The 20,007-nt window shown below is 37.3% G+C and overlaps 1 protein-coding gene across 10 annotated transcripts in view; it reads left to right on the top strand.

The window, feature by feature from the left end:
• LOC139135603 (inositol 1,4,5-trisphosphate receptor-like) overlaps positions 1-20,007 on the top strand; it is a 129,994-nt gene that overhangs the window by 85,428 nt on the left and 24,559 nt on the right. For 8 of the 10 annotated variants that reach the window (XM_070703081.1, XM_070703083.1, XM_070703076.1 and 5 more), the window contains 11 exons: positions 51-176; positions 2,551-2,679; positions 3,219-3,339; positions 5,716-5,891; positions 8,144-8,292; positions 9,591-9,702; positions 10,796-10,846; positions 12,374-12,673; positions 12,825-13,005; positions 18,669-18,943; positions 19,128-19,328. In XM_070703081.1, the coding sequence (XP_070559182.1) occupies positions 51-176; positions 2,551-2,679; positions 3,219-3,339; positions 5,716-5,891; positions 8,144-8,292; positions 9,591-9,702; positions 10,796-10,846; positions 12,374-12,673; positions 12,825-13,005; positions 18,669-18,943; positions 19,128-19,328 (1,821 nt within the window). The remainder of the gene's footprint in view (positions 1-50; positions 177-2,550; positions 2,680-3,218; positions 3,340-5,715; positions 5,892-8,143; positions 8,293-9,590; positions 9,703-10,795; positions 10,847-12,373; positions 12,674-12,824; positions 13,006-18,668; positions 18,944-19,127; positions 19,329-20,007) is intronic. The other 2 variants (XM_070703080.1, XM_070703084.1) reach the window with 1 other exon arrangement.

Here is a 20,007-nt window from a genome sequence, read left to right as displayed (position 1 = left end):
CGATATGATACACAAAATACAAATGTTTTTTCATCTTTGTGTTCATACAGGTGAAAAACGCATACATCAACTTTTTGAATCACTGTTATGTTGACACTGAAGTTGAAATGAAGGAGATCTACACCAGTAATCACATGTGGACTTTGTTTGAAAATTTCCTTGTTGACATGGCAATGGTGAGTCACAATTCCATCAGGCTGAGCTGTTGAATGTAGAAAAAAGTAGGCAGCTGGTGGAATCAATTGGCTGTCAGCAAAAACTTACTGGGTGTGAAGATTATTCAATAGTTTAATAAAAAATCAGGACATTTTGCCCAAACTTAATATGCTCACACACTACTTGTAACAGCCTGTATATTTTTGCCACCTGTAACCAAAATCAATATCCCTGCAGCCTTTCAGCTGTCTATTCCTACTTTAATATGTAAGTTCTTAGCACTGGTAACATAAGGAATCAGAAAACCTAATCTGTGTCACAGATAATTGGGGGGAAGTGTAAATAAACATTAGAGACCCATACAGAACAACCGTAAAAGTTGTACAAAGATACGATAAAAGGAGAAAAATTTTGTTCAATTTCTTAACAAAATTTTCTATGCTTTCGTTGAATTTAGAATTCAACAGATCTCAGGGACACAAACTCAGGAATATTTTCATTAAAATTCATACAACCTATGAAAAGCTAGAGTTTATGGTCCCACCAACAAGACATAATGCATTATTTATTTGCATTTGTTGTTTGTCAGTACCTGTAAGATAAAAACTTAAAATTTAGTGGCAATCTCTTTCACATAGACTACCAAACAAAAGTCGTTCCTCCTGTTTTTAGCTACTATAGACTATAGTCTATAGAAGCTATTGGGATGGGTATCCGTCCGGGTCCGGCGTCAGTCTGTATGTATGTATGTATGTATGTATGTCCGTTTGTGAGGCGTCCGTCCACTCAAATATCTTGAGAACCGCAGTACTTACTGATTTGATATTTGTTGTGTAGATGAAAAATATGATTTTGAGAAACTATTTTTTTTGATTTTGTGATATTGTTGAAAATAGGCAAATTAATGCCAAAAAAGGTGTTTTTGGTAAAAAATTTCTTCTTCATAACCGCTGGTCAGACGCTTTGTTATTTGGTATACAGGTCCCTAAGGGATAACCCAACTTAGATTTGTTCAAATTGTGATGAAATATGCAAATGTGTATTTTTAAGGAATTTTTTTGTCATTTTTGGTCAAATTTGACTTACATTGTATGTAATTCTTGTACTGTATAAACCCTATCAATTCACCCAGAAAAAAATAATTAATATGTTTTTAAATAATTGAATTAATTAGGAAATCATCAAAGCCAAAATAATTTTAGTGTGGAATTATCAGAAAGTTCAACTTTTTTGACAGTTCATAGTGAATTGAGGATTAAAACATGTAAAGGCAACTTTCCTGAATCCCAACTTTGATATATCTGAACCACCATTTATGTTATCTAAAAGAAATTGTTCATAATAGTTTGTCATGATAGGGTGGTCAAATAAATAGAGATAGAGAAAGTTCTAATTTCCATTTATCGTTGACTTGGTAAGGATAAAATAAGATTACTTTTTGAGGAAAAAATAGAGTGGTCAATTAAAAGAGTGGTCAAAGTGATAGGGTTTTTATGGTAAAGCTGGGCTGTAAGATTCCTCATGTGCTATTTATAGCAATTATGCAATCTGTGTAAACAGTGCTATGAAAGTGTATCATGATTCCTTATGATGCTTTTGATGACCTTGAACTTCTTAAGTTTCAAACATTTGTCTCTTCAGTGTGCTTTCTCTGAGTACGTACAGTCTCAACTTATTCAACAGAACTTACTTACAATGTTAATTTGAAAGTTAAAATGTGCTTGGTTAATAGAATGAAAATACTGATATTAAAAGATAACCAGCTCAAGATTCTTATAACCTGACAGATATGCTGTTTTTTTATGACGTAAATCTTGATTTAAGCAAGTCTTGTTTACTTTTAATTAGAATGTAATTAACTCTCGTTTATTTGCTATTATAGACTAATATACCGTAGTCTGTTGAAATATGCAAATCTGTATTTTTACAGAATTTTTTCCATTTTTGGTCAGGTCATCCTGAAATGAGCTATCAAAGATATCCACCTTCTTCATCAATACATGTGTCACAAAAGGTTATTCTCTACATAACACAGCAGAGCTTGTCAACTGTTGAGTCGCTTGTTTTTTCAAAATCGCTGGTCAGACAGCTTTAATATTTGGTTTACATGTCCCTAGGATGACCTTAGTGAGATAATTTCATAGAGTCAGGAAATACTTAATTTTGTATCCATGTCTATTGTAGCTTCAGGGACTTTGGCCCTATGTTTACACTTTAAAATGACCCTTTTTGTTGAATTTGACAAAAAATTAATATTTCAAAAGGACCAGTGAATTTTGTACATGTACCTTTTTATTTTGTCAGATCTGTTGCCATCAATTCTAAAGTCTTAAAACAGTGCAGCTTCGTTTGTTTGTTTTGAACTTCTTCTTTTTGTGTGTTTGTTTTTGACAGGTGTGTAATGCCACTCACGACAGAAAACATGCTGATACCATGTTGGAGAAGTATGTGACAGAAACTGTGATGAACATTATTACAATGTACTTCAACTCACCATTCTCGGATCAAAGTACCACAGTCACAGTAAGTCATTGTCAAAATGTATCTGCTGTAGATTGCGGAAACAGTACAAACATTTCACAGACAGCTGAGATTCTCATTTAAAGTGCTATGCACTTCGAACGTGAGACTTAAACTTTTGCTCAAACTTTCCTCTATGAAACTTTTGACCATTCTCTTACCAAATCAAGAATAAAAATCAGGGCTCATGTTGCAAAATTTGGTACTAGAGAGAGAGACAAAATACCTAAGATTTTCTGATAGTTTAAATTCAAAATGGTCACCATCCCTTTGTTAACTCTAGGGGGAAAAATGAAATATTTAATTTTCGAAAAACTAAGATGGTGAAAACTCTTTCTACTCCAAGAGCTTAAATTGAGCCCTCACAAATGGTTGAGTAACGTAGAAAACAATTGTAAAATTGAGAGTTTGGATATCTGTCCGCGAGGCGTGTTCTACCTTAAAATGATTCTGTGGTGTGGTTTTCATGACTACATTGTAAAATATGATTTCTATTAACTGCCGGCTGTGTGTCTTTTTGTCTCTTGTCTTTTCCCTTGTAGACTCGCCAGCCAGTGTTTGTTCGTTTACTGCAGGGTGCATTTAGAGTGTCACAGTGTTCATGGCTGTCTGGACAGCAGAAATTCCACGTGGAAAACTGCATCAAGACACTCACAGATATGGGTAAACAAAACATCAATGTTAACTCATTGTAAAATATTGGTGACAAGAATTTTTTTTCCAATTATGGTTTGCCAAGAATGGAACAACTGGGCACCCATCTGTTGAAAAATAATGCTTTGATACTCTTGTCTGTGAAATTTACAATTCAGTTTTTGTTTCATTCTTTATAATTCCTTTCATTCGTACTGAACCCAACAACTCCCACTTTTTTGTGTGAATACTGTTGAAATTCAGTTGATAGCTGTTGATGTTCTGTGCAAGTGAAATGCCTGTCTAGTCTGTTATATCACTTCTGTGATGGCGATTGAGTCAGCTACGTGTGATTACTGAATGTTTCTCATCTGTGCCCTTCAAATGTTTGTCGTGTGTTGCTGCTTGTTGGTGATATACATCAGTGTGACAAAAGTGTGACAAGTGTTCTTTGTGTCATGGTAGATTCAATCGATTATACGTGGTTTCAGTCTGAATACACACACATTCTGGGAAGACCAGAAGTATCATTGAATTGTGTTGTATGTGATGGTTGTCATCCCATGTACAAGTGCTTCTTGTGTCTGTTGCGTCCACTCATTTCCACACCCACACTGAGCTTTCTACTCTGTAAGTCTACTTTACTTGTACATGTTTGATGACAGTCTATTATGTCTGACTTCAGTAACATCCACAGAAAACGGCCCTTTGTCTACAGGGGTCCCCACCATGGAATGGTTGCAGTCAGTGGCCAGCTTCAGTATGTTGTACATGTATCACTGTTAACCACACAATCATCCGTTCTTTTGTTCTGTAAAGTCGTTGTTGTTGTCTTTCCTGTCAAACCGTGTTTGTCATTCATGCATTTCCTGGGCTTCCAATCAATGTCATTTCTCTGAGCAAGATGAGATAGTGATGCATCTTGTCTGAAGTCAACCATATCAAAACAAGTACATACGATGTAGGTGTCTGGCACCTGAGTCACAATGTGTGGTATTGAACTTCACGGTTTTATCACCATCATCATCAGCACCTCTTAAGATCCCAAGAAGTCAGTCATCCATTTCAAAGAAGAGAAAAAAAGACTGAGTCCATGTCTTGTCTCTGTTGCTCATCTCACCGCCATGAATCCCTTGTCTTCCATTTCTCTGTATTCAAAAATCATCGTCATGTTCCAGTGGTATATATTTGACAGGATTTGGAGTTGTGTTCCATGTAGTCCTTGGCTTAGCTATTGTTTGAAGAGTTTCATCTCTGTTTGTCAACATGGATGGAGTGCTACCGTACATACACGCATCACATCCACCCCTCACAGTTGTTGTATCTACTATCTCTTGTTGTTCTTTCTGCTTTTGATACCTTTCTTTGCCTTTAACTTCCATAGTGCTGTTCAATTCTTACTGTCGCCTTTTAGAAACTGTTGTACCCGGCATTTGTATTGACCAATAGCAAAACACCAACATGTACACACCTGGTATACCGGTACATCAATCTGTCATGTCTTCCTGTATCCATCATTCTTGAAATACGGTGCATGTCACAGCCCATCACCACCATGTGTGTGGCACAATTAATATAAAACGTACTACATGATCATATCTCTTGAATTATGTAAACATACACCACACTGTATAGGCAACAAATGGGTCAATAATTCTGCTGTCTTATAAAGTTACACATTATTGTGCTACGCCTGCAGCTGCATGTCAACCATCACTGTGTGTGTTTTACAGACCAATAAGATCTGCCTCGCTCCACATTCATTGTAGTCAAAATGAGGTGATCATGTCATATTGTTTCATGTAATGACATTTGCCCCCCGATAAACTGCTCCACTGCCATCCCCTGACATGAAATCTCAGCAATGTCCATGGCAAGCAATTAATCGTGCTGACCATCGATCTGATTTTTGAAATGAAACAAAGTGGAAATAATTGAATCTTCTTTCCATGAATTTAATAAGTAAACTTCAAGGATGATGAGAACAGTTTGACTTCAACAATGGAAAATAAAACGAATAAGTCATCTATTAAATCTTTGGTTCAATATTTTTTGTTTGCACTTCTGTACCATAGTGGCCTGAATTTCCAATAACTGTCTTGAATCACCCCTATATGTAGATATTGACAGGCAAAATTTGCATTTCCACTCGTCCATGTTTAATTGTAGGTGTTTCTTCAACTGAAGTGTTTCCAGGACTGATTATTGTATTAAAAAAAAATGAAAATCAGATCCGTGGTCCAAAGTTATTTTCACATATTTCAGAATGAGACACATTGCCCACAGACTGATAAGAATGTTGCATGTAGCTTTCAGTTGTTGTTCCACCTTTGATTTCACTTCAGTATTAAAGTTCACACAATGCTTGGTTTTGTAATGTTGACTCCCCGCTACTCTTCTACTCAGCCAAGAACCGTGGCATAGCCATCCCTGTAGATCTTGACAGCCAAGTCAATACGCTGTTTTCCAAGTCACAAATAGTGATGAAACACTCCAGGCACTGGCTAAGCCATGGACGACATAGACGCGACTCAATGATGGCCATATCTCGAGATTACAGGAGTATAATTGAAGGCTTGCAGGTGAGTCTACATTTTACTGCCTACTCTCAACCATTTGCTACTTCAAAGCCCCATTATCTGCATCTTTTTGAACTGATTTTCAGTAAGATGGCTTGAATTCAAAAGTAACTCAGTGTAAAGGTGCTTTGAAGTGAGGCCACCGAATGATTTTCAAACATTGGTGATGAAAGTACATCGGTCAAATATGGCTGCTCCAAGCAAGTGCACAAAAATTAAAAAATCGACTGAATTCACTGACAAAGATTGAAATGTTGATATTTTCATTGACAACAAGGCCATGTAATAGGAAGCAAAAACTATCCGAAGATTGGATCATCGATGGTATTTTTTTGGTAAAAAAATACAGCTAACTGGTCTTTCATGGAGTTTTTATGATCATACCATGCTTTTATTGTTCATTTGAAAGCTGAACCATATCAATTTAATTTTTACATCACTTTTAGCCCCAAAAGTTCAACAGCAAAGCACGACTAGTACAGTGAGGTGTTATAAGTGAACTTAGACTTGTCATTAACACAAGCATCCATTACATCTGACACACACTAAGTGGTTAACCTCTTGTCATTTTAACAGAGTTACCCAAGCTAAATACATCTTCAATTTCATTGCTACTCTTTATGAAAGAAAATGAGTTGCCTCCATCATTCATGTTTAAACGCCGGGTGTTTAGTTAGAGGTTATAAACGGCAAGCAAGGGTATTTGGTTGTATATATAAGACCTCTGGGGTGAAAATTAGCATATTTGGCGGGAAATAATCATCGAGCGAAGCAAGGTATTAGACTATTTGTGGAGATGCATCAGGGTAGCCTAAAGAAGTGTTTGAAGGACTTTTGATGCACCAATAATGTCAGGGATCCAACAAATAAATGTGTCCTCAGCTGTTATGGAACACGTTTTAAATTGACCTAGGTTACACGAAACCAGAGATTGGTGATCTTGACAAAAGTTGCGTACAGATCCTTAATTTTGCCAAGCTAGGAAATATATGGTCATCAGATTTAAGGCCATAAAGAAAGGTATTTCAAGTTTTAAATTGATGTTGTCTTTATAACATATATTTAAACATGTTATTCTAACACCAAGTTGGCCCAACAATTATGGATAGATTGTACCAACGTGATACTACTTATGGTATATTTAGAGAGATTTTTTAATTTGATGTTGTGGCAGAATGTACATGTGACCAAACGTCAAATTTTCATCACTAGTACACGTTTAATCTGAGTCGGGCAATATTGATGAGTTAAAGCTTGTATTGGATGTATTTATGGTACGGAACAGCACAGTGGCATGTATCTTGCTTCTTGTTAACCTCCTGTAATGGAAAAAGTCAAAATAATAGCAGATAACTAACCTTTGAAGGGCGTCCACCCAAAGTGAGGAAACTGTAATGAATCACCAGATGCTCAGCATCACACCATGAATAATCCTGTTTTTACTTAATGTGGCACGAATCAACCAATAATTGCGTAGTAAAATGTTGATTTTGTTTTTCATTTCATGAAAATAGTATGAATGTAAACAAGTTACAAAAAGACAATGCCACTTTAAACATTCTTGAAAGAAACTAATCATGTTAACTGTGAAAAAAAAATGATTGATCCAATCTAATTTTATGAAAAACCTTTAGAAGACCACAACAGCAAGACTTCTCTTCAAGACTTGTAAATTTCACTTTCAAACTTTGAAACTATCATTTGAAATATACATACACAGGCTTGGCCGAAGGCTCTTCTTAATTGTAGTGAATATAAAGTGATTCCTGTAAGTAGACTTGCTATAAAAGTGAAATGTTTCAATAGTCTAAAAAGATTCGTGTCTATGTTGTCTACCGGTATATACCAAATTAAATGCATGACAGTTTGTTCTTCATTATATCAACAGTGATATTAGTCAAAACACTTGTGAATGACTTGTCTGCCAAAAATTGTGATTGTCTCACTCTGGCTTGCCAACATAACTATTTGTGTTCAATCTGCAATGCACAACAGCTTCCCATACATAAATAGCAAGGACAAAAGGTAATAATTGACACAGCTCGACAAATGCATAATTTTCAGTTTTTGGTGCTAAAACTGTTTATATTATTGCAAGTGATATTCATATGAATAATTAGACTCACAAGTGGCAACTTGAAAGCAAACTTAATCACTTCTAGGAACAATATAGAAGATATTGCCTTTTTACACGTTTTCAGGGATTTTTTCAAACAAAAGCTGAAAGAGCATTATTGCTTACTCTTGAATTGCAGGATATTGTCTCCCTGTTGGAGGATCAGTTGAAGCCTCTAGTTCAAGCTGAACTCTCTGTCTTGGTTGATGTCTTACATCGTCCAGAGTTGCTATTCCCTCCAAACACTGATGCCAGGAATAAATGTGAAAGTGGTGGCTTCATCTCAAAGTGAGTGACAAACTCTACTTTGTCTTGGTGTTCCTAGCATAAACCTATCCCTGCAAGTTGCTAATGTTCTAGGACAATGGTGTGGGGTTGGCATCATGAAACAAGTAGCACTATTTGCGTACAAGTGGCTATGTTGTCACCATTTGTGGAGTGTGACCTAGCTGTCTCATACAGTGATCACAGACAGGTGCAAGGTCACCTTAAAAACAACCAATCATTATGATCTGTTTAGTTCCCATACCCCAAAGCAGCTTTAAATTTCCAGAACTTCCAATCTTTTCCAACTCACTCAAGCTGTCCTACATCATTCTATGTCTTACATTGCGAACACTGCTTCTCTTTGCTCACTGAAGCTATTTCACTTACCCTATCTTCTTGCTTATGTGCAGTGGCTCAAAAGGTTGTGTCTAATTGGTGCATTGTCATTATTTACAGCAATGTAAGGAGTCTGAAACTAGGGCTGTTGAGTAGCTGATTGGTTGTTTGAAAATATCAAAAAACATTGAGTTTCAGCCAACCAATCAGCTAAAAGCTTATGAGATGCTGTACATCAGCCCCCATCTTGCAATAACAATATTCTCTCCCCTATTTGTCATCACGGTTTCCATGTAAAATCACCCAGCCCATTCACTGTCTCGCATACATTATCTTGCATTGTCAACATTGTCAATGTTTCCCCCTAACTCATCCAAGCCATCTCACATCATCACATACATTTTCTGTTGCACATTATCAAAACCTTCTACACCAACTCATCCACTTCATCTCACATACGTCTGCTGTCATGCATTGTCACAACTCTCTCTCCATAACTCCCATTCTTCTAACACTCTCTGTCTTGCATTGTCAAAACCCTATCCCCTGACTCACCCAGGCCATCTCACATACGTTTGCTTACTTGCATTTTCAACACTGTCTCTTTAACTCATGTTCTTCTCACATTCACTGTCTTGCATTGTCAATACACTATCCCCAAACTCACCCAAGCTATCTCACTTATATTTTCTGTCATGTGTTGCCAAAACTGTCTACACTAACTCACTCAAGCCATCTCACATCCTCTTTCTTGCTTGCATTGTCAATAGTGTCTCCCCCAACTAACCCAAGTCAGCGCATGTACTTTCATTGTCAACACTTTCCCCTTAACTCACCTTCCTCTCACATTCTCTGTCCTACATTGTCAACACTCTATCCTGCAACTCATCCAAGCCATCTCACATACGTGTCAATACTCTCTGCTCCTAACTCACACAAGCTGTCTCACACACATACTACGTCTTGCATCTTCAACACTGCAGGCTGATAAAGCACACAGAGAGATTACTTGAAGAGAAAGAAGAAAAACTGTGCATCAAGGTTTTGCAAACGCTGAAAGAGATGATGACTGTCGACATAGAGTACGGTGAAAAGGTCAGAAGACATTATCTGTCAGTTTTTGTGATGCAACTCATCCCTTGCACTCGATTAGTCAAATATCAAACATTTGCATATCACTCACACTCTGCACTATTAATTTACACTATTGACACAGCCACTTTTTGCATGTCAGAGAAATCAGTATAATATGTGTATCTCAGAATTTCTATATTTTATCTGAAAAGATGAAAAGAATGATCATTCGTTTTGTATGTCATTCATCATTCATTCATTGACACATTCATTGCATATAACGCATACTGCATATGTGTATGCCTTCTTTATATATTAACTTAATAACTTACATTCACTATAGCAGTAATCTTTAACATTTGTAAATGTAAAAATTATCTGCTTTCAAACGTGTGCACTGACACGCTTCACTAAGACACTGCAAATCACTCACAGAATGAGAATGACAGGTTTTTTCAATGTTTTGAAATTTTATGATCCATTTTGTAGGTATTTGTATTTGAACAGTCTTTGGCGAGCTTAGCCTGTTTTGGAAAACCTTGCAAGCATTTTAGTAACATTTGAACTAGGTCTTGTCAGATTCACAATGGTAACTATGGAACTGACACATGGAAACGGAATGACTTGAAACTTACATTTCACACGTAGGACTGTCAAAAGATCAACTTCTGTTGTGCATTTCCCTTCTGCTGAATTTATTAAAGGGCATTTTGCAAATTGGTACAAATTTGAAGTAGCTTTTTGAAAAGTTATCGTGATACCATCAGTCATATTTTGCTACAGTGGAGAAATTCTGACAAATTCCTATTGTAGAGCCATCACCTGAAACAAACAACAAAACTGGTTCTTCAGTGTTTGATTTCAGTGTTGTCAACTAGAAATCACCCCATGATTTCACCTCATGTAACCCCCTCCCCAATCCTGTTTCTCCACAATCCTATTGTTAAGTGTGAGTGTCTGCGAAGTTTCCATGTAAATATTCCACCAATGATAACTGTGTGCATGCACAGGTATGCTTGTATGTGTGTTTGTGTTCGTAACCTCCTCTAATCCCTATTAATATATCTACTTTACTTTACTCATGCTCTTCTGTCATTACCATGGATACTAAAAGGTTACTGAAATTCAGAATTTAACCAAGAAACAACAGGAGGATGCAAAGAGGGTAAGAGGTTGCCATGGCAACATTCCCCAAACAGCAAACTTCCGTAACAGCTGTATCATTTGGATGTTAATTTCTCTGTGAAAGAGTTACGTGTATTTTGATGATAAGATGAAGTTGTTCTTGTAGTAGTTTAGTCACTGGTCTGGTATTACTAGTATGTATGGATAAATTTTGTCAACAATGACGATTTTCTGTAAATGTGCATAGTTAGTTGTATTTTATCGCTTGCCATAATGGTAAAACTAAAGGTTATCTGTAAGTATACTGCAGAGATCCAGGCAAGCTTCTTAATCACCTAGTGTGTTAAATCACCTTTCTATTACCCCATTCCCCATGTGTTTGGGAATATGCTGTCGAAATTTAAATGTGTTGTCCTTCAGAAACCGCTGCCAAGTAGTTGCAGATGTGTTCGGTTTTATTATTTTGCATCTTGTAAAGTGATAATAGATGGTTGTCTTTTACGTGATGTGTCACTAATTTTTCTAGCCGGTTATCCTTTACAGTATGCGCATGATGCTATGAAGGTTTAAAACTCTATGAATCATATCTGGGAACGACACTTCACATACTGTGAAATTTTTAACAATTTTTCAAAGTGGATGAGAAGAGAATGATTTAAGTAACCTTTTCAAGGGTTATTGTTACAAGGATGTGCAAATCTTTCACTGAATATACAGAAATGAAAATTAGGCATTCAAGAAAAAAATTTAAAAAATAATTGCGTTAGATACCAGTTCATCAAATTTTTGCCAAAGGCCAGTTTGTTTAGAGTACTCCTCATAGTTTGACATGTGTTAGGTTTTCTCAGAAAAAAGACGTTTTATAATACTAAATGTTGGCATCAAAACCGTTGGATAGCACACCAAAATAAAGTATCCAATCATATAATTGTTAATGATGTCATATTCTATCAAGATTTTACAGTGCATTTATGCTGTGGTCAATAATGCTTATTTTAAATGATGTTTATTACCTGTGATATCTACTTGCTCAGTTTATAACATGAATTCTGCTTGTACATTGTAATTATTGCAATTTCTAGATTTATCGATAATTCAAAAGTTTGCATGCACTTCACATACATGCATTGCACTTTTGATGATTGTAGAATCCAAGCCTTGGAAACAACAAATTGTCTTTGGTTTTTCACGGAAGTTTTGGAAGTCTGTCAACCACACCTTTCCTACCAATGTCATGTGACTTTTGCAATGTCATTTGTTAAGTCCAAACTTCTTACAGTATCAAACCATCAATAGACAACACAAACAAAAAATAACTATGAATTTTTTGAGAGTTGTTTGCAAATAGAATTATTTTCACGTCTACTTTTTTTATCTTGTCAGTGTGATTTGTAATCTATTAATTATTTTGTTGTTGTGCTGCATGGAATGTATTTTAAATATGCTGTGATGTCAATTGCAAGAAAGTTGTTGATTTCTTCTTTCTGATAAAAGGAGGATTTTTTTTCATTGATGTCTTTCAAATGTGGATGTTGTATGTTCCATTTTTTATCTTTCATATCTTCAGGGGGAAAATCTTCGACAGAGTCTGTTGTTCAGGTACTACGGCAAGTCACATCCAAGATATCGGAGAGAGAGCACAAACAGTGTTGCACAGCTGAAGCAGGGAATAGTCAACCAGGGACCGGGCTCGGTGGTGTTAAGTCGAGCTGAGATGACCCTGGCTGAAGTCCAGTGTCAGTTAGACCAGCAAGGCGCTTCTGACCTCATCATTGATCTGATCATGAAGAACACGAGTCACCGGGTGTTCTTGGAAAGTGTTGAATTGGGTATAGCCCTATTGGAAGGTGGTAACAGTGTCATTCAGGTTAGTTTTTGTATTTACCCTCCTGTTTCATCCATGTAGTCTGTCAAGACTTTATTTTTGGAGCTTTTCAGAATTTGTGTCATTGAAACTTCAAATAAAGATATTCTGCTAACTGTAAAATCATCAGCTGGTTTGTCTTCTCTTCCCACAGAAATCTATATACAACAGATTGACAATCGACAAGAAGTCTGAGAGATTTTTCAAGGTTTTTTACGACAGAATGACAGATGCACAGACAGAAATCAAAGCCACTGTGACAGTCAATACAGGGGATAGCTCCAGCAACCGTCTAACTGATGACAAAGACGGCAAGGAAGCGAGGAGCAAAAGAGGTTAGTTATATACGGGTATCAAAGATAATACTCCCTGCAGTCATTTATCAGTAGTCTTTTGTATCATATTTTATCATCTGAGTGATAAGTGAATCCTGTTTCTCACGAGCTGTCTCATGCCAGGCACATTTGAAAGGTAGATTGTAGAGGCTGAGGATAGAGTAATTGGCCGTATATAGCGCCCTCTCTGACTGTGTACCATGTGTGTCAACTTGTACAAGATATTTGTGAAACTGTATGAAGATTGATTTTTTATGTGCGTTGATATTAATTTCCAGACAACTTTTTCTGCAGGTCATGAAGCATAGTACAAAATACTTTTCTCAACATGCAAATTTCTGTCATCCATACTTCCTTTCTGCCGACTGTTTCTTGATCTTTACTCTCAATGAGGCAAGTCAAATTTTCAGAAACATTGCAGTTAAAAAATGTGGAAGATCACTTCACCCAGATTATCAGCATTCCCCAGCAATTATTGTCACTTGACAGACTAAGATTTCATAAAGTTACACGTGAAAGGAAATCGTGGTATATCCATGAAATGAGTTCAACAGAAAACAGAAAATCTGCAGTCATTTCTTGTCAGTGAAAACAGACATTAGGAAAATAAAAGTGAATGATACCATCACTGAATCAGATGCTGTTACAGTAGTATACACCTTGAAAGTGAAAGACTGAAACTTCTGCTCAAACTTTCCTCAAGGAATCTTTCAACCATTTTCTTTCTATTCAAAAATAAAAATGTCGGGTCACTGTGCAAATTTTGGTACTAGATTTTACCGATACACACCGATGTATTTGAAATTCAAAATGGCCATCATCTCTATGTTAACTCTATGGAGAAAAACAAAATTTTCTCAGTTTTCAAAAAAAACTAAGGCAGTGAAATTTTTTCTTATGCCAAGAGTTTTAAAATGAGCCCCCACAAGTTGTAGATCAGAAAAGAATGGTAAAAGTTTGAGAGTCCAAATATCTGTCCCCAATGCGCATTACCTTTAATGTTGTTTTACAACTTATCCGGACACCAAACTTGCTAATTACCCAGCAACTTCGCTGATGATATTGAGACTTTGATCAGTAATTACCAAAGCACTTTGGTAATTCACCTCAAACTTGATACTTGATCTGGCTGCAGTAACTCCATGGGTGGCAAAGTGTAAACACAGACGTTGACATCTCAGTGCATACAGTGATAGCATAAACCAATTTGAGACATGAGTTTGCACTCAAAGTTTTCAACAGTGTACCCATAGTTGCTGAACAAAGTGATGAAAATGGCACAGGACAAATACAACTTGCATTGCAGTAAACCTGCCCACTGCACCAAAAAGATTTCTGTAACTTCAATGGACATCATGCCTGATTGAACAGTCCTACTTAAATACTTTTTCCGCTCAATTCGTGCTGATTTAGGCACAATTATTGAACACCACTCAAACTTTCAATCTCTTTCCTAATCGACTTATACCTGAAGAAACTGTAAAGGAAGCTAGAATACAGAAAAGATTTTCAATCTCTCTATCTTTATGAACGGGCATTCCTCGATTGCCAAAAGGCAGCAAAACTCAGCAACGATTCTGAGCTAAACTGACACAGAATTTCATATCCATGCATCAAATGAAATTGAAAACACAATCCCATCAGTGACATTTGGTAAACTTTTCACATGAATCATGTCTTGAAATAAAAAAAAAGTGAAACAAAGACTTTGTACTTTGCCAATCAACAGCACAGTGTGAATTGTGAAGTGGCATCTGCATTGCCTGCACGTAAAAGCAACTCAGTGTACTCAGTATCCAATGGTCTGCATCTTATGAAAACAACAACTGGCAGTGAAAGTTGTAATAGTCACCGGTAAAAACTCTTCACAGATGAAAGGATAATTGCTTCAAATGAATGAAACTGCAGGTTTTAGAGGAGGAAAACCAATGCGGATGCGTGGAGTGGGAATATTCTATTTAGGGACCGTTCAGTTTTTACGGCTGGGGGGGGGGGGGCCGGCAAAATCCAGGGGGGGGTCATCATAATTTTGGAATCCAAGAAGGGGGGTCATCACTTTTTCACTGGTAGAAAGGGGGGTCACCACATTTTCAAAAACATAATACCTACAATAAAGTCCACTTTATGCCATGGCCATGATTGACCCTCTTTACCGGCGGCCGCCTTTGGCGGCCCAATACAATAAATATACTTTATGTATTACCCATGACCCTCTTAGCGGCAGACGCCTTGGCGGCCCACTCCAATTAGGTTTACTTCATGCAATGGCCATGATCGACCCCTCTTTTTACCAGTGGGCCACCTTTGGTTGCCCACTAGAATAAAGTTGACTTTACGTAATGGCCCATGACCCTCTTAACCGGAGGGCTGCCTTTGGCAAACCACTCCAATAAAGTTTACTTTATACAATGTCCATGGACATAAGTTGTCTATGGAAATGAAGTTAAAAATTGCCTTACAGTCGTCCTAATTAACAGACGTTTGCATGGATGTGCTGAGAAGTTTGTACACTGGCATCTCTGCTACACGAATAAAGTGCGCCGCGTACCAGAGTTCAAATCCAACCATGCGGGTAAATTTGACATATGGGTTTTGGTTATTTTTCAGTGGGGGGGGGGGGGGGGGGGGGTCATCAAATTTTTTCGTCTGACAAAGGGGGGGGTCATCATTTTTTTCGCGAAAAATGCAGGGGGGTCATCATTTTTTTGAACACCGGCGACAAGATTTTGCCGCGCCCCCCCCCCCCCCCCCCCCCCGGCCGTAAAAACTGAACGGTCCCTTAGGTGACAGAGACAGAGGATTATAGGATTATAAATAAACTGGATAATGTAGGATTTTCCTCACAATGCTGTAACAGGAATTCCAATGTCAGCTTGTTTTAACGTTAGTAATCATGGTAATAGTTTTTCTGCTCTGAACAGTAATTTAACAAACTCTAACGACCCATTATACTCTCCTAACCTCTCCGTAGTTGAGTTTTACATGTATTACGGATGAACAGCACACATGTACAATGTTGGTTTTTACTGAGGAATGCTGTTCAGTGGAATGCCAACCCCTGGTCACAAATTAGTTTATGGCACTAGTATGATGCTTATCAGTGACTTTGTATACACATTGTGTACCCCATGGAGCACTCATGCGCCAGATCAAGTATCAAGTTTGAGGTGAATTACCGAAGTGCTTTGGGAATTACCGATCAAAGTTTCAATATCGTCAGCGAAGTTGCTGGGTAATTAGCAAGTTTGGTGTCCGGATAAGTCGTAAAACCACAGTAATGTTGTTTTCAAATCTTCAAGCCCACAAAAAAGAATCATAAGACAGGTTTGACTTTGCCTCTTTCATTTTGTTTTTATTGTACATGGATGTACTGATGCTTGTTTGGTGTCAAGCTACTTTCCTGTGAACTGCATTTTGTCTCTTGCTCAACTCTCTGTGTCAGCCATCTTTGAATACCTCTTTGCTGCAGCTGTCATCTTTTTATCCATCACTACCAGCGTGTCGTCTTTTTTTTCTTTTTCTTTTTTCCTTTTTTTTTTGTCACAACAACAACCCCTACAGAGGAGATGCAGAACTCGGAGATGGCTGAGCGAGGTAGTTACGAAGTAGCATGTCTGTTTCTCAAAGAATACTTGCAACATCACGCTATACTTCCCGTATCACTCACATTAAAATACAACTGTCATTCACATTTAAAAAACAAAATAATTATATGTGTTTTAAACCTTAAGCATACACCCCCAATTTTCTCCAGTTCATATTTAATGTTATTGTAGTGTACAAGGTGTTGTATTTAAGTATGGTCATGCTGAATACAGTAGGCATAGCTTTTCTCTTGTAGTGGCCTCAACAATTAGATTCTTAAGCAGTTCACATCTACTTTGTGGTATGTCAGTCAGAACTATACACCAGTAACTTGCAAAATATCCAGGATTTGTACTATTGTGCTGAGCTTACTGAAGGTGGCGGGGCAAGGTTTTTATTCAGTGTAGCTGCTGAAAATGTCGCTGCAGGGTCCATACGTACCTCAAGAGTCCTGAAATTGAGTCCTGGAAACTCGTAGAAAGTTGACAATCCACCTGAAATTTTATCAAAAGTGCTGAAATTATCAATCATGATGTTGTAAAAATGATGCACAAAATGATATGGAAAAATGATGTTCTCACAAAATGGATACCTTGAAAGTGGTATTTTAGACTTCAAAAAGTCCTAGAATTTTGTTAAATTTTAAAGTGACTATGAGTGTACCGGTATGAACCCTGTAACTCTTACGTCAATGGTACATGTATTACATGTGCTTCTGTTGTCTGTATTTATGAAGTAGTCTTTGTACTGAGACAGAATGAGATGTGACCAGGATGAGCATGTTTCAAGTTAGAACAACAATGTACAAAGTAATGACGCTGATGCTTCCCAATCAGAATCCTGTCACAAAGTTTCAGTGTTGAGAAGTAGTACAAACACAGTTCTTAGATAATTCATTCAGAATGCAATGTTTGTACGATTACAAACTGTTCCAATGGTGTGTTGAAAATCACTCTTGAAGAGGGCAAACTCTGCCCCTCAAAAGAGAATGCACTTGGATGAATATCACTGTCATCATTGCTCCATTTTACCAAAATGCCAATCAGTGGCACAATGGCCTTAGTTTCAGACTCCTTAAGTTGCTGTAAATGATTAAAATCTACCAATTAGGTATGACTTTCTCAGTGGCTTCACATCAGCAGTCGTAATCATATCTGTAGCTGAACTGTGCAAATCTTGACAAAGTCACCCTTGATCCTGAAACACTTCACAGCATTTATAATAAATTGTGTCTAGACAAGTGACTCTAACAATACTGTACATCCTGGAGTTATCATTTCCCGGAGAAACTTCAGGGATTCATGGAAGAGGAGACACCTGGCAAGCACCTGGATGTTGAAGTGGACTACAATCTTGGATTAAAAGTTGCCATTAAAGTTAAACCATTTGCAGAGTTTCTAATAACGTGTTTTCAGTGATTCCCACTGAGTATCATAGATTCTTTCAAATTAATTTGTACATACACATGCGTAATTTCTTGCTAGCAGTGTGGCAGCATTAAGAGCTTTCTCGCTTTTACGTACTCGCAGTAACTTCGTGTAGCTCATGAGTAAAATGTGTGTAAAAGGAAGTCAATTGATATCTAGTCTCCATAGACGTGCATCTGTGATAACTCAAAATCATTAAGTTTTAATAATAAAAACAGTGCTTTTGACAAAAAAGGTGACCAATTGTGAGCCATGTATTGATTTGATTAGACCATCGGTCATTCTGAAACAGCCAATGAGAACTACCAGTAGCTGAATGCATTTAAGTCACACACCAGATTTTTGTTGGATTAGTTTTTCTGTTTACTTTTCATCTAGGATGGTTTGAACAGTTTTTAAATGTGGGATGCATGTGCATATTAATTTGACAACCTTGATTCAATTTACATACAATGTAGTAACTTGTATACTCAACCAAACCATCTAATGTAAATGAGTAGAACAGCTACATGTCTATGATAGAATAACCTTCACTACCAACATACATGTGCCGGTCTATGGTGACTATGACATTGACTTTGTGACAGTAACTGACATAAGTCATGAAGATAGATTTACTCAACAAACTTTTCTTGCATCTCCATCTCCCAGTTCGGATGCTGGCCAATGGTGGAATCAGTGATGAGCTCAAGGACCAGCTGGCTGACGCAGCAATGCACACCAACAAAGCCTACGACGCTGTGCGCCGAGGCCGAGATCACCATGATGACCTGCGTGACCATAGCAACACCTCATCAAGCTTCGATGCCCTGGCAGGAAATGATAGCAAAGACGATGAGAGAGGAATGAGTCCGGAGATTGTTGTCATGCAACCAATTCTTAGATTCTTACAGTTGCTTTGTGAGAATCACAATAGAGACTTGCAGGTGAGTCTGTACAGTCTTTTCAGATTTCTATATTTGCTTCACATTTTAAAGATTTTGTGTTGGTTTATATTTGACCTTCATAGCTATATGGTTTTTTGGATAAGATACAACTCTCTTTCGTTTACAAATGTCACACACACAAACCATTCATTCCCATATAACTTGAAGTTTTTTCCACCCCCAGAACTACTTGAGAAATCAGAACAACAAGTCCAATTACAACCTGGTGTGTGAGACGTTACAGTTTCTAGATTGCATATGTGGAAGTACCACTGGTGGGCTTGGACTGCTAGGACTTTACATCAATGAATACAATGTAGCTCTGATTAACCAAACCTTGGAAAGTCTTACAGAGTATTGCCAGGGGCCTTGCCATGATAACCAGGTATGCTTTGAAAAGTGAAAGTACATGGTGTTCGACTTTAAGGGCCCAAGCCTACTGAGCATGGGCCCCTGTTGATTTCATTCGAATTCTTCATCACCTTTCTTCTTCTTTAATCCTTAAATTTGTCACTTCTAATCTCAAACTACTGCTTGTATCATTTGAAACTTCCCACCTTGTTTAGGAGTAGGGAGGTACTAGTGCATGTACACTTGGACTTCAATTGATGACATGACCTTGGTGGCCATATTGGATTCTAAGAAAATCCACAAAATGGCATATTCTCAAAAATACAGGGCAAGTCTACTTCAAATTTCTTGCGCATAATACTTCTGCTTGGTCCACTAAAATTTGGAAATCAAATTGCAAGCAGTCACGTGAGCTCGACCACCATGTTGAAGTTTTTAAAAAGTCAAGTTTAATGTATAAAATCTTATTCTCCAGAATCAATAGACAATTTGAATTGAAATTTTTCTCAGATCATTATCAGTTGGAGTGCTAGCAACTTTGCGAAAGGCATTCAAATCGGTTGCACACTTTGGCAGCCATCTTAGCATTTATGGAAAATGAAAAAAATCATGATAACCATAAAATAGTATTAAAAAATCTTCATCAGAATATAGCAGCTGCCCTGTATCAAGTCGAAATCATTCCAAATTAATTGTGAAAAGTCTTTGTCATC

This window comes from Ptychodera flava, chromosome 6, assembly GCF_041260155.1.
Source record: "Ptychodera flava strain L36383 chromosome 6, AS_Pfla_20210202, whole genome shotgun sequence".
Classification (NCBI taxonomy): Eukaryota; Metazoa; Hemichordata; class Enteropneusta; family Ptychoderidae; genus Ptychodera; species Ptychodera flava.
The sequence above is the reverse complement of the archived record's forward strand: the minus strand, read 5'-3'. Positions and strand labels throughout refer to the sequence as shown.